General features: G+C 56.9%; 1 protein-coding gene across 1 annotated transcript in view; it reads right to left on the bottom strand.

Annotated features, from left to right (window-relative positions):
- LOC142923155 (uncharacterized) overlaps positions 1–18,472 on the bottom strand; it is an 86,161-nt gene that overhangs the window by 48,126 nt on the left and 19,563 nt on the right. The window contains exon 5 of the mRNA XM_076064090.1: positions 16,777–17,318. Coding sequence (XP_075920205.1) covers positions 16,777–17,318 — 542 coding nt within the window. The remainder of the gene's footprint in view (positions 1–16,776; positions 17,319–18,472) is intronic.

Below are 18,472 nucleotides of genomic sequence, written 5' to 3'. Positions count from 1 at the left end.
CTTAGCTCTCCCTTGTCTCTCTCTTAGCGCTCCCTTGTCTCTCTCTTAGCTCTCCCTTATCTCTCTCTTAGCTCTCCCTTATCTCTCTCTTAGCTCTCCCTTATCTCTCTCTTAGCGCTCCCTTATCTCTCTCTCTCTCCCTTGTCTCTCACTCTCTCACACTCTACTAGCTCTCCCTTATCTCTCCTATCTCTCCCTTGTCTCTCTCTTAGCTCTCCCCTTATCTCTCTCCCTTGTCTCTCACTCTCTTTCTCCCTTGTCTCTCTCCTAGCTCTCCCTTATCTCTCTCCTATCTCTCCCTTATCCCTCACTCTCTCTCCCTTATCTCTCTCCTATCTCTCCTTTATCTCTCTCTCACTCTCCCTTATCTCTCTCCTAGCTATCCCTTGTCGCTCACTCTCTTACTCTCCCTTATCTCTCTCCTAGCTCTCCCTTATCTCTCCCCTAGCGCTCCCTTATCTCTCTCCTAGCTCTCCCTTATCTCTCTCCTAGCGCTCCCTTATCTCTCTCTTAGCTCTCCCTTGTCTCTCTCTCACTCTCCCTTATCGCTCTCCTAGTTCTCCATTATCTCTCACTCTCTCTCACTCTCTCCCTTGTCTCTCACTCCTAGCTCTCCCTTATCTCTCTCACACTCTCCCTTATCTCTCTCCCAGCTCTCCCTTATCTCTCTCTCACTCTCCCTTATCTCTCTCCTAGCTCTCCCTTATCTCTCTCACACTCTCCCTTATCTCTCTCCTAGCTCTCCCTTATCTCTCTCACACTCTCCCTTATCTCTCTCCTAGCTCTCCCTTATCTCTCTCACACTCTCCCTTATCTCTCTCCTAGCTCTCCCTTATCTCTCTCACACTCCCCCTTATCTCTCTCCTAGCTCTCCCTTATCTCTCCCTTACCTCTCCCTTACCTCTCCCTTCTTTCTTTGTCTCCTTCTCGCTCTCTCTCACGCGGCTTTGTCTCTCTCACAACTCTCCCCTGCTGTCGATCTCAAGCCCCTCTTGCACCTCTCTCTGTCTGTCCCCTCTCTCTGTCTGTCTCCCTGTCCCCTCTCTGTCTGTCTCCCTGTCCCCTCTCTGTGTCTCTGTCCCCCCTCTCTGTCTGTCTCCCTGTCCCCTCTCTCTCTGTCTCTGTCTCCCCTCTCTGCCTGTCTCTGTCCCCTCTCTCTGTCTCTGTCTCTGTCCCCTCTCTCTGTCTCTCTCCCTGTCCCCCCTCTCTCTCTCTGTCCCCTCTCCCTGTCCCCTCTCTGTCTGTCTCTCCCTGTCCCCTCTCTCTCTCTCTCTGTCTCTGTCCCCCCTCTCTGTCTGTCTCCCTGTCCCCTCTCTGTCTGTCTCCCTGTCCCCTCTCTCTGTCTGTCTCTGTCTCCCCTCTCTGTCTGTCTCTGTCCCCCCTCTCTGTCTGTCTCCCTGTCCCCTCTCTCTCTCTCTCTCTGTCTCTGTCCCCTCTCTCTGTCTCTCTCCCTGTCCCCTCTCTCTCTCTCTCTGTCCCCCTCTCTGTCCCTGTCCCCTCTCTCTGTCTGTCCCCCTCTCTCTCCCTGTCCCCTCTCTCTCTCTCTCTCCAACCTCCCCACAGACGCGGATTCTGTCTCTCACCCCGCTTTGTCTCTCTCCTCTCTCTCCTCTGTCTCTCTCCTCCGTCTCTCTCCTCCGTCTCTCTCCTCTGTCTCTCTCCTCTGTCTCTCTCTCCTCCCACTCTACCTCCTCTGTCTCTCTCCTCTGTCTCTCTCCTCTGTCTCTCTCCTCTGTCTCTCTCCTCTGTCTCTCTCCTCTGTCTCTCTCCTCTGTCTCTCTCCTCCCACTATACCTCCTCTGTCTCTCTCCTCTGTCTCTCTCCTCTGTCTCTCCCTCCTCTGTCTCTCTCTCCTCTGTCTCTCTCCTCTGTCTCTCTCCTCTGTCTCTCTCCTCTGTCTCTCTCCTCCCACTCTACCTCTGTCTCTCTCCTCTGTCTCTCTCCTCTGTCTCTCTCCTCTGTCTCTCTCCTGTCTCTCTCCTGTCTCTCTCCTCTGTCTCTCTCCTCTGTCTCTCTCCTCTGTCTCTCTCCTCCCACTCTCCCTCCTCTGTCTCTCCGCTCTCACCGTCTCCACCGATGCGCGATCCCAGGACTCCACCCCCCTCTCTCCTCTCTCCCTCTCTCTCCTTCTTCTCCCTCTCCCCTCTCTCTCTCTCCCCTCTCTCTCTCCCCTCTCTCTTTCCTCTCTCGTTCTTCTACCCCCTCTCTCTTTCCTCTCTCCCCCCTCTCTCTTTCCTCTCTCCCCCCTCTCTCTTTCCTCTCTCTCCCCCTCTCTCTCCCCCCTCTCTCTTTCCTCTCCCCCCAGATTGTGGTGACGCGCGTTGCTACTCCCCCGAGAGGAGGAGAGAGCGGCAGGGAGAGACAAAGGGATGGAGACACAATGGGTGGGTGGGTGGGTGGCAGCGTGGGTGGTGGGTGGCTGGTGGGTGAGTGTGGGTGGTGGGTGGCTGGTGGGTGAGTGTGGGTGGGTAGGTGAGTGTGGGTGGGTGGGTAGGCGTGAGTGGGTGGTGGCAGCGTGAGTGTGGGTGGGTGGGTGTGGGTGGGTGACAGAGTGAGTTGGTGGGTGGGTGAGAGGGTGAGCGAGACTGTGGGTAAGAGGGTGAGTGAGAGGGTGAGTGAGAGGGTGAGTGAGTGGGTGAGTGAGAGGGTGAGTGAGAGGGTGAGTGAGTGGGTGAGTGAGAGGGTGAGCGAGAGGGTGAGTGAGACTTGGGTAAGAGGGTGAGTGAGTGGGTGAGTGAGTGGGTAAGTGAGAGGGTGAGTGAGTGGGTGAGCGAGAGGGTGAGTGAGAGGGTGAGAGTGAGTGGGTGAGTGAGTGGGTGGGTGAGTGAGTGGGTGAGTGAGAGGGTGAGTGAGTGGGTGAGTGAGAGGGTGAGTGAGTGGGTGAGTGAGAGGGTGAGTGAGGATGTGGGTAAGAGGGTGAGTGAGAGGGTGAGTGAGAGGGTGAGTGAGTGGGTGAGTGAGAGGGTGAGTGAGTGGGTGAGCGAGACTGTGGGTAAGAGGGTGAGTGAGAGGGTGAGTGAGTGGGTGAGTGAGAGGGTGAGTGAGAGGGTGAGTGAGAGGGTGAGTGAGTGGGTGAGTGAGAGGGTGAGTGAGTGGGTGAGTGAGAGGGTGAGTGAGTGGGTGAGTGAGAGGGTGAGTGAGTGGGTGAGTGAGAGGGTGAGTGAGTGGGTGAGTGAGAGGGTGAGTGAGTGGGTGAGTGAGAGGGTGAGCGAGAGGGTGAGTGAGACTTGGGTAAGAGGGTGAGTGAGAGGGTGAGTGAGAGGGTGAGTGAGAGGGTGAGTGAGTGGGTGAGTGAGAGGGTGAGTGAGTGGGTGAGTGAGAGGGTGAGTGAGTGGGTGAGTGAGAGGGTGAGTGAGTGAGTGAGAGGGTGAGTGAGTGGGTGAGTGAGTGAGTGAGTGAGAGGGTGAGTGAGTGGGTGAGTGAGTGTCTCGTGCTGGTTGAGAGGGTGAGTGAGTGGGTGAGTGAGAGGGTGAGTGAGTGGGTGAGTGAGTGGGTGAGTGAGTGTCTTGTGCTGGCTGAGAAGGTGAGTGGGAGGGTGAGTGAGAGGGTGAGTGAGAGGGTGAGTGAGAGGGTGGTGAGAGGGTGAGTGAGTGGGTGAGTGGGTGAGTGGGTGAGCGAGTGGGTGAGTGGGTGAGTGAGTGAGTGAGTGGGTGAGCGAGTGAGTGGGTGAGCGAGTGAGTGAGTGGGTGAGTGAGTGATTGAGTGAGTGGGTAATTGAGTGGGTGAGTGAGTGGGTGTCTCGTGCTGGCTGAGTGGGGGTGGGTGAGAGGGTTGTGAGAGGGTGGTGAGTGAGTGAGAGGGTGAGTGAGTGGGTGAGTGAGTGAGTGAGAGGGTGAGTGAGTGGGTGAGTGAGTGTCTCGTGCTGGTTGAGAGGGTGAGTGAGTGGGTGAGTGAGAGAGTGAGTGAGAGGGTGAGTGAGAGGGTGAGTGAGTGGGTGAGTGAGAGGGTGAGTGAGTGGGTGAGTGAGTGAGTGAGTGGGTGAGCGAGAGGGTGAGTGAGTGGGTGAGCGAGACTGTGGGTAAGAGGGTGAGTGAGAGGGTGAGTGAGTGGGTGAGTGAGAGGGTGAGTGAGTGAGATGGTGAGTGGGTGAGTGAGAGGGTGAGTGAGAGGGTGAGTGGGAGGGTGAGCGAGGCTGTGGGTAAGAGGGTGAGTAGGTGGGAGGGTGGGTGAGTGTCTCGTGCTGGTTGAGAGGGTGAGTGAGTGGGTGAGTGAGAGGGTTGTGAGAGGGTGGTGAGTGAGTGAGAGGGTGAGTGGGTGAGTAAGTGAGTGAGAGGGTGAGTGAGTGGGTGAGTGAGTGTCTCGTGCTGGTTGAGAGGGTGAGTGAGTGGGTGAGTGAGAGGGTGAGTGAGAGGGTGAGTGAGTGGGTGAGTGAGTGAGTGTCTTGTGCTGGCTGAGAAGGTGAGTGGGAGGGTGAGTGAGAGGGTGAGTGAGAGGGTGAGTGAGAGGGTGGTGAGAGGGTGAGTGAGTAGGTGAGTGGGTGAGCGAGTGGGTGAGTGAGTGAGTGAAGGTACGAGACTGTCTGGTAGGACAGCGCTGTCCTACCAGACAGTCTCGTCCCTTCACCTGATGAAGGCCGCTTGTGTTGTGGCCGAAACGTCGTGAGAATATTATTGGGTTATTTTATTTTATCAATTGTATTATTTTATTCTCATTCTACGCGGTGGTGACTTTACCGAAAGAACCAAAAGAAGATGAAAAAGTCAATTGTAGTGAGACGCTAAAAAAATTAAAATAAAAATAAAAGTAAAAATCACGACGTTTCGGGCGCAAGGCAAAGCGTCCGTAATAATAAAAAATAAAAATTTTAGGAATAAAAATAAATAAAAACAATAATTCGTTTCTTGCTGTGGCTGTCCAAGCCCCACCGCTCCCATGTTTTGGATGCACGACGGACGGACGGACACAATAATCCCCAGTGGGCTGGTGTAAGTAACCAGGGGGTTCCTACACAGTAACATTTCCTTGTCGTGGTTTGTCACACCTGAAGACGATTGCTTGTGTTGCAATCGAAACGCCGTCAGTTATTTATTTATATAAATTTCAATTTTTTTAAATAATTATTTTATTTTGTATTTTTTTCACCTACGTGACTTTAGCGAGAAAAAAACAAACGAGCACATTTCAAAAGTATCGCTGTCCTGGTCACAATGGAAAAGTTTGTGGGGACTAATAATAATAACAGCAGCCACTTTCTGTACTTTTTTTTTAGGAATAAGCAATTACGGAATAACACTTACTAGCCAGGGAATGAAGAAATGGTGTTACATCGTCACTGGTTGTTGATGGTGGTGGTCGTGGTGGTGGTCGTGGTGGTGGTAAGAGTGGTGGTAGGGGCGGTGGTGATGGTGGTTGTGGCGTTGGTGGTAGGGGTGATGGTGGTAGGGGTGATGGTGGTAGGGGTGGTGGTGGTAGGGGTGGTGGTAGGGGTGATGGTGGTTGTGGTGTTGGTAGAAGTGATGGTGGTAGAAGTGATGGTGGTAGAAGTGATGGTGGTAGGGGTGATGGTGGTGATGGTGGTGGTGTTGGTAGAAGTGATGGTGGTAGAAGTGATGGTGGTAGGGGTGATGGTGGTGATGGTGGTGGTGTTGGTAGAAGTGATGGTGGTAGAAGTGATGGTGGTAGGGGTGATGGTGGTGATGGTGGTGGTGTTGGTAGAAGTGATGGTGGTAGAAGTGATGGTGGTAGGGGTGGTGGTAGGGGTGATGGTGGTTGTGGTGTTGGTAGAAGTGATGGTGGTAGGGGTGATGGTGGTTGTGGTGTTGGTCGAAGTGATGGTGGTAGAAGTGATGGTGGTAGGGGTGATGGTGGTGATGGTGGTGGTGTTGGTAGAAGTGATGGTGGTAGGGGCGGTGGTGATGATGGTGGTGGTTGTGGTGTTGGTCGAAGTGATGGTGGTAGGGGTGATGGTGGTAGGGGTGATGGTGGTAGGGGTGATGATGATGGTGGTGGTGATAGGGCCGGTGTTGGCCGCCGTGACCTGGAATCGAACCTCGGGTCGCCAGGTTCGTAGGGGAGCGGAGCGCGCTAACCGTTGCGCCACCGCTCCCCACGGCAAGTGCTGTGAGCGAGTAGCAGCACCTGTGAAGGCCGGAACGGCACACGAGGGGGTGGGTGGCCAGCACCACCACGCCCGGCCGCCTTTGTCTCCCCCAGTGCTAGCGATGTTCGCTACTACACCACCACAGCTACTACACCACCACAGCTACGACACCAGCACAGCTACTACACCAGTACAGCTACTACACCAGCACTACTACTACACCACCACAGCTACTACACCAGCACAGCTACTACACCACCACAGCTACTACACCAGCACCGCTACTACACCACCACAGCTACTACACCACCACCGCTACTACACCACCACAGCTACTACACCACCACAGCTACTACACCACCACCACAGCTACTACACCACCACCGCTACTACACCACCACCACAGCTACTACACCAACACAGCTACTACACCACCACAGCTACTACACCAGCACCGCTACTACACCAGCACCGCTACTACACCACCACAGCTACTACACCACAGCTACTACACCATCACAGCTACTGCACTACCAGAACTACTACACCACCACAGCTACTACACCACCACAACTACTACACCACCACAGCTACTACACCACCACCGCTACTACACCAGCACCACTACTACACCACCACAGCTACTACACCACCACAGCTACTACACCACCACAACTACTACACCACCACCGCTGCTACACCACCACCGCTACACCACCACCACCTCTACTACACCACCACAGCTACTACACCACCACAGCTACTACACCAGCACCACTACTACACCACCACAGCTACTACACCACCACCGCTGCTACACCACCACCACCACCACAGCTACTACACCACCACCGCTACTACACTACCACAACTACTACACCACCACAACTACTACACCACCACAGCTACTACACCAGCACAGCTACTACACCACCACAGCTACTACACCAGCACTACTACACCAGCACAGCTACTACACTACTACAGCTACTACACCACCACCACCACAGCTACTACACCACCACCGCTACTACACCAGCACCGCTACTACACCAGCACCGCTACTACACCACCACCGCTACTACACCACCACCGCTACTACACCACCACCGCTACTACACCACCACCGCTACTACACCAGCACTACTACACCACCACAACTACTACACCAGCACCGCTACTACACCACCACCGCTACTACACCACCACCGCTACTACACCACCACCGCTACTACACCACCACCGCTACTACACCACCACAGCTACTACACCACCACCGCTACTACACCACCACCGCTACTACACCACCACCGCTACTACACCACCACCGCTACTACACCACCACCGCTACTACACCACCACCGCTACTACACCACCACAGCTACTACACCACCACAACTACTACACCACAGCTACTACACCACCACTACTACTACACCACCACCACAGCTACTACACCACCACCACTGCTACACCACCACCGCTACTACACCACCACAGCTACTACACCACCACTACTACTACACCACCACCGCTACTACACCACCACAGCTACTACACCAGTACAGCTACTACACCACCACAACTACTACACCACCACAGCTACTACACCACCACAGCTACTACACCAGCACCGCTACTACACCACCACAGCTACTACACCACCACAGCTACTACACCACCACCGCTACTACACCACCACAGCTACTACACCACCACAGCTACTACACCAGCACAGCTACTACACCACCACAGCTACTACACCACCACAGCTACTACACCAGCACAGCTACTACACCACCACCGCTACTACACCACCACCGCTACTACACCACCACAGCTACTACACCACCACAGCTACTACACCACCACAGCTACTACACCACCATTGCTACACCACCACCACCACAGCTACTACACCAGCACCACTGCTACACCACCACCGCTACTACACCACCACAGCTACTACACCACCACCGCTACTACACCACCACAGCTACTACACCACCACTACTACTACACCACCACCGCTACTACACCACCACAGCTACTACACCACCACAGCTACTACACCACCACAGCTACTACACCACCACAGCTACTACACCAGCACCGCTACTACACCACCACAGCTACTACACCAGCACCGCTACTACACCACCACAGCTACTACACCAGCACAGCTACTACACCACCACAGCTACTACACCACCACAGCTACTACACCACCACCACCGCTACTGCACCACCACCACTGCTACACCACCACTACTACACCACCACCACCGCTACTACACCACCACAGCTACTACACCAGCACCGCTACTACACCACCACAGCTACTACACCAGCACCGCTACTACACCACCACAGCTACTACACCACCACAACTACTACACCACCACCGCTACTACACCACCACCACTACTACACCACCACCACCGCTACTGCACCACCACCACTGCTACACCACCACTACTACACCACCACCACCGCTACTACACCACCACAGCTACTACACTACCACAGCTACTACACCAGCACAGCTACTACACCACCACCTCTACTACACCACCACCACAGCTACTACACCAGCACCGCTACTACACCACCACCACAGCTACTACACGACCACCACCACCACAGCTACTACACCACCACCACAGCTACTACACCACCACCACGACTACACCACCACCACAGCTACTACACCACCACCGCTACTACACCAGCTACTCGTTTTGGATAAAATCATCACTGATTTTGGCCGCGAGCGGGAATCGAACTCGGGTCGCCGGGTTCAAAGCGCACTCGCACAGTCACTCACTCAGTCAGTCACTCAGTCACACAGTCACTCAGTCACACAGTCAGTTACACAGTCAGTCACTCAGTCACACAGTTAGCCACTCAGTCAGTCACTCAGTCAGTCAATCACTCAGTCACAGTGTCACTCAGTCGCACAGTCAGTCAGTCACACAGTCAGTCACACAGTCAGTCACACAGTCAGTCACTCAGTCATAGTCACTCAGTCACACAGTCACTCAGTCAGTCACTCACTCAGTCAATCACTCAGTCAGTGTCACTCAGTCGCACAGTCAGTCACATAGTCAGTCACACAGTTAGTCACTAAGTCAGTCACTCACACAGTCAGTCACTCAGTCACAGTCAGTCACAGTCAGTCAGTCAGTCACTCAGTCACAGTCACTCAGTCACAGTCAGTCACACACTAAGTCACACAGTCACAGTCAGTCAGTCACACCGTCACTCACGTCACTCAGTCACTCAGTCAGTCACTCACTCAGCCACTCACTCAGTCAGTCACAGTGTCACTGAGTCGCACAGTCAGTCAGTCAGTCACACAGTCAGTCACTCAGTCACAGTCAAAATCACACAGTCAGTCACTCAGTCAGTCACTCAGTCATACAGTCACTCAGTCATACAGTCACTCAGTCAAACAGTCACTCAGTTACAGTCACTCACTAAGTCACACAGTCAGTCACACAGTCAGTCACACCGTCACACAGTCAGTCAGTCACTCAGTCACACAGTCAGTCACAGTCACTCACGTCACTCACACAGTCAGTCACTCAGTCACACACAGAGAAACGTTTGCCATTTAATTGTGTGCAGGTAAACCCCACCACCAATACCACCACCACCAATACCACCACCAACACCAATTTCAACCCCCCACCACCACCACCACAACCACCACCACGCCTAACCCACACTCCCCCCCCCCACCACCAATGTCACCCCACCACCACCACCACCAATGTCACCCCCCCACCACCAATGTCACCCCACCACCACACCCCCCCCCACCCACCAGCGATCTCTCGGTGCCGTCATCACGGGCACCACCTTCTCCCCCCCCCACCACACCCTACTGAGCCCACCACCCCAAACCCCCTCTCCCCACCAATGGACGGTGGGGGGAAGGGTGGAGTGGGTGGAGTGGGTGGAGTGGGGTGGAGTGGGGTGGAGTGGGTGGCCCCCCCCACCCACCCTCCCCCCACCCACCCTCCCCCCACCCACCCTCCCCCCACCCACCCTCCCCCCACCCTCACACCCCCGTGGATGTTCAAAACGAAAAACCTCTCCCGGAGACGGGAGCCAAAAAAATAAAAATGCGAAACTCGAACAAACTAAACGCATCGCCACACTCCTTGGCGAGCAATCAAATACACGGCGACATTCATCAGCACGTCGATTACCCCCCTCCCCACAGAGCTATCAACGTCCGATTAGTGGGTCTGTGTGGTGAGTCTGTGGGTCTGTGTGTGGTGAGTCTGTGGGTCTCTGTGTGGTGAGTCTATGGGTCTCTGTGTGGTGAGTCTGTGGGTCTCTGTGTGATGAGTCTGTGGGTCTGTGTGTGAGTGAGTCTATGGGTCTCGGTGTGAGTGAGCCTGTGGGTCTCTGTGTGGTGAGTCTGTGGGTCTGTGTGTGGTGAGTCTGTGGGTCTGTGTGTGGTGAGTCTGTGGGTCTGTGTGTGGTGAGTCTGTGGGTGTCTGTGTGGTGAATCTATGGGTCTCTGTGTGGTGGTGAGTCTGTGGGTGTCTGTGTGGTGGTGAGTCTGTGGGTCTCTGTGTGGTGAGTCTGTGGGTCTCTGTGTGGTGAGTCTGTGGGTCTCTGTGTGGTGAGTCTGTGGGTCTCTGTGTGAGTGAGTCTGTGGGTCTCTGTGTGGTGAGTCTGTGGGTCTCTGTGTGGTGAGTCTGTGGGTCTCTGTGTGGTGAGTCTGTGGGTCTCTGTGTGAGTGAGTCTGTGGGTCTTTGTGTGGTGAGTCTGTGGGTCTCTGTGTGAGTGAGTCTATGGGTCTCTGTGTGGTGAGTCTATGGGTCTCTGTGTGGTTAGTCTGTGGGTCTGTGTGGTGAGTCTGTGGGTCTCTGTGTAGTGAGTCTGTGGGTCTCTGTGTGGTGAATCTGTGGATCTCTGTGTGGTGAATCTGTGGGTCTCTGTGTGGTGAGTCTGTGGGTCTCTGTGTGGTGAGTCTGTGGGTCTCTGTGTGGTGAGTCTGTGGGTCTCTGTGTGGTGAATCTGTGGGTCTCTGTGTGGTGAGTCTGTGGGTCTCTGTGTGAGTGAGTCTGTGGGTCTTTGTGTGGTGAGTCTGTGGGTCTCTGTGTGGTGAGTCTGTGAGTCTCTGTATGGTGAGTTTGTGGGTCTTTGTGTGGTGAGTCTGTGGGTCTCTGTGTGGCGAGTCTGTGGGTCTCTGTGTGGCGAGTCTGTGGGTCTCTGTGTGAGTGAGTCTATGGGTCTGTGTGGTGAGTCTATGGGTCGGTGTGGTAAGTCTGTGGGTCTCTGTGTGGTGAGTCTGTGGGTCTCTGTGTGGTGAGTCTGTGGGTCTCTGTGTGGTGAGTCTATGGGTCTGTGTGGTGAGTCTGTGGGTCTCTGTGTGGTGAGTCTGTGGGTCTCTGTGTGGTTAGTCTGTGGGTCTCTGTGTGGTTAGTCTGTGGGTCTCTGTGTGGTTAGTCTGTGGGTGTCTGTGTGGTGAGTCTATGGGTCTGTGTGTGGTGAGTCTGTGGGTCTATGTGTGAGTGAGTCTGTGGGTCTTTGTGTGGTGAGTCTGTGAGTCTCTGTGTGGTGAGTTTGTGGGTCTCTGTGTGGTGAGTCTGTGGGTCTGTGTGGTGAGTCTGTGGGTCTCTGTGTGAGTGAGTCTGTGGCTCTCTGTGTGGTGAGTCTATGGGTCTCTGTGTGGTGAGTCTATGGGTCTGTGTGGTGAGTCTGTGGGTCTCTGTGTGGTGAGTCTGTGGGTCTCTGTGTGGTGAGTCTGTTGGTCTCTGTGTGGTGAGTCTGTGGGTCTCTGTGGTGAGTCTATGGGTCTCTGTGTGGTGAGTCTGTGGGTCTCTGTGTGGTGAGTCTGTGGGTCTCTGTGTGGTGAGTCTGTGGGTCTCTGTGTGGTGAGTCTGTGGGTCTCTGTGTGGTGAGTCTGTGGGTCTCTGTGTGGTGAGTCTGTGGGTCTGTGTGGTGAGTCTATGGGTCTGTGTGGTGAGTCTATGGGTCTGTGTGGTGAGTCTGTGGGTCTCTGTGTGGTGAGTCTGTGGGTCTCTGTGTGGTGAGTCTGTGGGTCTGTGTGGTGAGTCTATGGGTTTCTGTGGTGAGACTATGGGTCTGTGTGGTGAGTCTGTGGGTCTCTGTGTGGTGAGTCTGTGGGTCTCTGTGTGGTGAGTCTGTGGGTCTGTGTGGTGAGTCTATGGGTCTCTGTGTGGTGAGTCTGTGGGTCTCTGTGTCGTGAGTCTGTGTGGTGAGTCTGTGGGTCTGTGTGGTGAGTCTGTGGGTCTGTGTGGTGAGTCTGTGGGTCTGTGTGGTGAGTTTATGGGTCTCTGTGTGGTGAGTCTGTGTGGTGAGTCTGTGGGTCTGTGTGGTGAGTCTGTGGGTCTGTGTGGTGAGTCTGTGGGTCTGTGTGGTGAGTCTGTGGGTCTGTGTGGTGAGTCTGTGGGTCTGTGTGGTGAGTCTGTGGGTCTCTGTGTGGTGAGTCTGTGGGTCTCTGTGTGGTGAGTCTGTGGGTCTGTGTGGTGAGTCTGTGGGTCTGTGTGGTGAGTCTGTGGGTTTGTGTGGTGAGTCTGTGGGTTTGTGTGGTGAGTCTGTGGGTCTGTGTGGTGAGTCTGTGGGTCTCTGTGTGGTGAGTCTATGGGTCTCTGTGTGGGTGAGTCTATGGGTCTCTGTGTGGTGAGTCTATGGGTCTGTGTGGTGAGTCTATGGGTCTGTGTGGTGAGTCTGTGGGTCTGTGTGGTGAGTCTGTGGGTCTCTGTGTGGTGAGTCTGTTGGTCTGTGTGGTGAGTCTGTTGGTCTGTGTGGTGAGTCTATGGGTCTGTGTGGTGAGTCTGTGGGTCTGTGTGTGGTGAGTCTATGGGTCTGTGTGTGGTGAGTCTATGGGTCTCTGTGCGGTGAGTCTGTGGGTCTGTGTGGTGAGTCTATGGGTCTGTGTGGTGAGTCTGTGGGTCTGTGTGGTGAGTCTGTGGGTTTGTGTGGTGAGTATGTGGGTCTCTTTGTAGTGAGTGCATGGGTCTCTGTGTGGCGAGTCTATGGGTTTCTGTTTGGTGAGTCTATGGTTCTGTGTGGTGAATCTATGGGTCTCTGTGTGGTGAGTCTATGGGTCTGTGTGGCGAGTCTGTGGGTCTCTGTGTGGTGAGTCTGTGGGTCTCTGTGTGGTGAGTCTATGGGTTTCTGTGTGGTGAGTCTGTGGGTTTCTGTGTGGTGAGTCTGTGGGTCTCTGTATGGTGAGTCTGTGGGTCTCTGTGTGGTGAGTCTGTGGGTCTCTGTGTGGTGAGTCTGTGGGTCTGTGTGTGGTGGTGAGTCTGTGGGTCTCTGTGTGGTTGTGAGTCTATGGGTTTCTGTTTGGTGAGTCTATGGTTCTGTGTGGTGAATCTATGGGTCTCTGTGTGGTGAGTCTATGGGTCTGTGTGGCGAGTCTGTGGGTCTCTGTGTGGTGAGTCTGTGGGTCTCTGTGTGGTGAGTCTATGGGTTTCTGTGTGGTGAGTCTATGGGTTTCTGTGTGGTGAGTTTGTGGGTCTCTTTGGTGAGTCTGTGGGTCTCTGTGTGGTGAGTCTGTGAGTCTCTGTGTGGTGAGTCTGTGGGTCTGTGTGTCGTGGTGAGTCTGTGGGTCTCTGTGTGGTGGTTGTGAGTCTGTGGGTCTCTGTGTGGTGGTTGTGAGTGTGGGTCTCTGTGTGGTGGTGAGTCTGTGGGTCTCTGTGTGGTTGTGAGTCTGTGGGTCCCTGTACGGTGAGTCTGTGGGTCTCTGTGTAGTTGTGAGTCTGTGGGTCTGTGTGTGGTGGTGAGTCTGTGGGTCTCTGTGTGGTGGTGAGTCTGTGGGTCCCTGTACGGTGAGTCTATGGGTCTCTGTGTGGTGGTGAGTCTATGGGTCTCTGTGTAGTGGTGAGTCTGTGGGTCTGTGTGTGGTCGTGAGTCTGTGGGTCTCTGTGTGGTGGTCGTGAGTCTGTGGGTCTCTGTGTGTTTGGCCTGCTAACAAAACCCACGGTGATCATCAGTATCTGTGACGCGTCCATGAAAACCACCACCACCGCCACCACCACCCACCCACCCACACACTGAAATTCTCAGAGAATGAGAGAGAATGAGAGACAGGGCCCCAGGGTTCGAACCCATGTGTCCTCCTCTCGAGCGTCTCCGACGGACCCACACCACCCTGGCGTCGACCAACAAGTAACAACAACAACAGGACAACAACAACAACAACAGCCCAAGGCTTGTAGTAGCGGGCCCTCCCGACCGCCTTTGTCTCTCCTAGTCCTCGCGAGCGGGAATCGAAATTTGGGGCATGAGGCAATCGCTATTAACCGCCACGTTAAATCACCACCACCACCACCATCACCATCTCAATCACCATCGTAACTACCACTACCATCACTACCACCACCATCACCGTCTTCGCCACCACCACCACCACCACCTAAATCACCAACTGAATTCCTACAACTACCATTTTAACCACCACCTTAACCACTACCACCACCACCACCATCACCATGTTAACCACCACTATCATCACCACATCTTAACCACCACCATTTTAACCACCACCCTTAACAACCACCACCACCACCACCACCACTTTAACCACAACCAAAACCATCGTAATGCATTACCACCACCACCACTATCACCACCTTAACCACTGCCACCACCGTAAACACCACCACCACCATAAATCATTAACCACAACCACCACGTTAACCACCACCACCACCACAACCTGGCCAAGTGAGTGAGAGCTTGAGAGTTCAACTCCCGCCTGTGTTGGTGGTGGTGCTGGTGGTGGCGGCGGAGGCTGCGCTCGTAACCAACAGCTGCTGCTCCGGTTGTTGTTGTTGTGGTGGTTGTGGTGGTGGTGGTTGTGCTGACGCTACAACCACCAGCTGCTGTTGCTGTTGTTGTGTTGTTGGCGCGTTTGCGTTAGTTGTCCACATGTCCTGCTGCTGCTGCTGCTGGTGGTTGTTGTGTTGTTGCTGCTGTTGTTGTTGTTGCTGGTGGTGGTGGTGGTGGTAGGGCAGCGAGTAGTAGACTGTTCCCGTTGGGGAGGTCACAGGTCCGCCACCGCCCCCAAGAAGTGTCGTCCCGGTGGGGAGACACGCCGGGGACGACGTGGACGAGGTGGACGACGTTGAGGGGTCCAGCAACATGAAGGCATTGGGGGGGGGGCCTGCAATGAGGGAGGGAGGGGTGGGGAGGGGGGGCAGGGTTACGGGCAGACACAGATACCCGCTCGCTCGCCTAGACACCCACTGGCTCGCCTAGACACCCACTCGCCCAGACACCCACTCGCCCAGTCACCCACTCGCCTAGACACCCACTGGCCCAGACACCCACTGGCCCAGACACCCACTCGCCCAGTCACCCACTCGCCTAGACACCCACTGGCCCAGACACCCACTCGCCCAGACACCCACTCGCCCAGACACCCACTCGCCTAGACACCAACTCGCCCAGCCACCCACTCGCCTAGACACCCACTCGCCCAGCCACCCACTCGACTAGACACCCACTCGCCCAGCCACCCACTGCCCCAGACACCCACTGGTTCGCATAGACACCCACTCGCTTAGACACCCACTCGCCCAGTCACCCACTCGCCCAGCCACCCACTCGCCCAGCCACCCACTCGCCCAGACACCCACTGGCTCGCCTAGACACCCACTCGCTTAGACACCCACTCGCCTAGACACCCACTGGCTCGCCTAGACACCCACTCGCCCAGACACCCACTCGCCCAGACACCCACTGGCCCAGACACCCACTGGCTCGCCTAGACACCCACTCGCCCAGCCACTCACTCGCCCAGCCACCCACTCGCCCAGCCACCCACTCGCCCAGTCACCCACTCGCCCAGCCACTCACTCGCCCAGCCACCCACTCGCCTAGTCACCCACTCGCCCAGCCACCCACTCGCCCAGACACCCACTGGCCCAGACACCCCAGACACCCACTGGCCCAGACACCCACTCGCCCAGACACCCACTCGCCCAGCCACCCACTCGCCCAGGCACCCACTCGCCCAGACACCCACTCGCCTAGACACCCACTCGCCTAGACACCCACTCGCCTAGACACCCACTGGCCCAGACACCCACTGGCCCAGACACCCACTGGCCCAGACACCCACTCGCCCAGACACCCACTCGCCCAGCCACCCACTCGCCCAGCCACCCACTCGCCCAGGCACCCACTCGCCCAGACACCCACTCGCCCAGCCACCCACTTGCCCAGTCACCCACTCACCCAGTCACCCACTCGCCCAGACACCCACTCGCCTAGTCACCCACTCGCCCAGCCACCCACTCGCCCAGACACCCACTGGCCCAGCCACCCACTCGCCCAGGCACCCACTGGCCCAGACACCCCACTCACCCAGTCACCCACTCGCCCAGACACCCACTGGCCCAGCCACCCACTCGCCCAGGCACCCACTAGCCCAGACACCCACTGGCCCAGCCACCCACTGGCCCAGCCACCTGCTCGCCTACCTAACCACCCACCCATCAAATCCACTGACCCACCTACCAACCCATCATCCATGCACCCACCCACCCACCCACCACCCACCCACCACCCACACCCACCCACCCACCACCCACCCACCACCCACCCCACCACTCACCTCCATCCATCACCAGCCCCTCCTCGGTACCCGCCGCTCCCGTCGCCGTGGTAACGCGACGACGACGACACAGCGGCAGCCGTCGCCATCATCACGCCCCCCCCCACTCCTCCTCCCCCCCCACCCCCGCCCCCGCCCCGGAGGCCCCCCCCCCCCCGTAGAAGTGTGGGGAGGGGCCACTCTGGGCGTAGTATCCCTGCGTGGGGCCCAACATCCCAGCACCACCGCCACCACCACCACCACCGCCACCACCACCACCACCACAATCCGCCACAATCCCATACATTGACTGATGCTGCTGCTGCTGCTGCTGCATGGGGTCATAGTAGGAGGGGTGATGAGGTGGTGACGAGGTGAAGAGGTATCCACCACCACCACCACCACCTGCACCACCACCACCAGCACCACCACCAGCAGCAGGAGGAGAAGGGGCAGCGATGTAATGGTGTGGAGGTGGTGCAGGTGGCGCCATGTGGTGAGGATGATGGTGAGCCGGTTGGTAAGGGAGAGGTTGGTGGTGTGGTGGTGGTGGTGAGGAGGGAGGTGGTGGTGGTGGTGAGGAGGGGGGTGAGGAGCAGCTGTGGCGTGGAAGGGTTCCGCCACGGGGATGAATTGGGATGGAGCGCTGTAGAGCGGAGTCTGCCAGTAGCGGGCCTGGTGCCAGTACTGCGGGGTGGGGGGTGGGGGGGGGCAGAGGGGGGGGGGGGCAGAGGGGGGGGGGTCAGGGGGGGAGGGGGTCAGAGGGGGAGGGGGTCAGAGGGGGAAGGGGTCAAAGTTTAAAGTTGGTTCTGCGTGACCAACTTTAAAGCGGTCAGTCTCGTTATGAATGAATGAGTGGGGTGGGGTGGGTGAGTGGGTGAGTGGGTGAGTGGGTAGGTGGGTGAGTGGGTAGGTGGGCGAGTGGGTGAGTTGGTAGGTGGGCGAGTGGGTGAGTGGGTAGGTGGGTGAGTGTGTAGGTGGGCGAGTGGGTGAGTGGGTAGGTGGGCGAGTGGGTGAGTGGGTAGGTGGGCGAGTGGGTGAGTGGGTAGGTGGGTGAGTGTGTAGGTGGGCGAGTGGGTGAGTGGGTAAGGTGGGTGAGTGGGTGAGTGGGTAGGTGGGCGAGTGGGTGAGTGGGTAGGTGGGCGAGTGGGTGAGTGGGTAGGTGAGTGAGTGGGTGAGTGGGTAGGTGGGCGAGTGGGTGAGTTGGTAGGTGGGCGAGTGGGTGAGTGGGTAGGTGGGTGAGTGTGTAGGTGGGCGAGTGGATGAGTTGGTAGGTGGGCGAGTGGGTGAGTGGGTGAGTGGGTAGGTGGGCGAGTGGGTGAGTGGGTAGGTGGGTGAGTGGGTAGGTGGGCGAGTGGGTGTGTGGGTAGTTGGGCGATTGAGTGAGCGGGCGAGGGAGTGGGCGAGTAGGCGGGCGAGTGGGTGGGTGGGCGAGTGGGTGGGCGGGCGAGCGAGTGGGTGGGATGGGTGAGCGGGCGGGCGAGTGAGTGAGCGGACGAGTGGGTGGGCGAGTGGGTGGGCGAGTGGGTGGGTGGGCGAGTGGGTGGGTGGGCGAGTGGGTGGGCGAGCGGGTGGGTGGGCGAGTGGGTGGGCGAGCGGGTGGGTGGGCGAGTGGGGTGGGCGAGTGGGTGGGCGAGTGGGTGGGCGAGTGGGTGGGCGGGCGAGTGGGTGGGCGAGTGGGTGGGCGAGTGGGTGGGCGAGTGGGTGGGTGGGCGAGTGGGTGGGCGAGTGGGTGGGCGGGCGAGTGGGTGGGCGAGTGGGTGGGCGAGTGGGTGGGTGGGCGAGTGGATGGGTGGGCGAGTGGGTGGGCGAGTGGGTGAGTGTGTAGGTGGGCGAGTGGG

The sequence above is a fragment of the Petromyzon marinus genome, unplaced genomic scaffold (assembly GCF_048934315.1).
Source record: "Petromyzon marinus isolate PM22_M1 ecotype Great Lakes invasive population unplaced genomic scaffold, UKy_Petmar_22M1.pri1.0 PM_Scaffold_305, whole genome shotgun sequence".
NCBI lineage: Eukaryota > Metazoa > Chordata > Hyperoartia > Petromyzontiformes > Petromyzontidae > Petromyzon > Petromyzon marinus.
The sequence above is the reverse complement of the archived record's forward strand: the minus strand, read 5'-3'. Positions and strand labels throughout refer to the sequence as shown.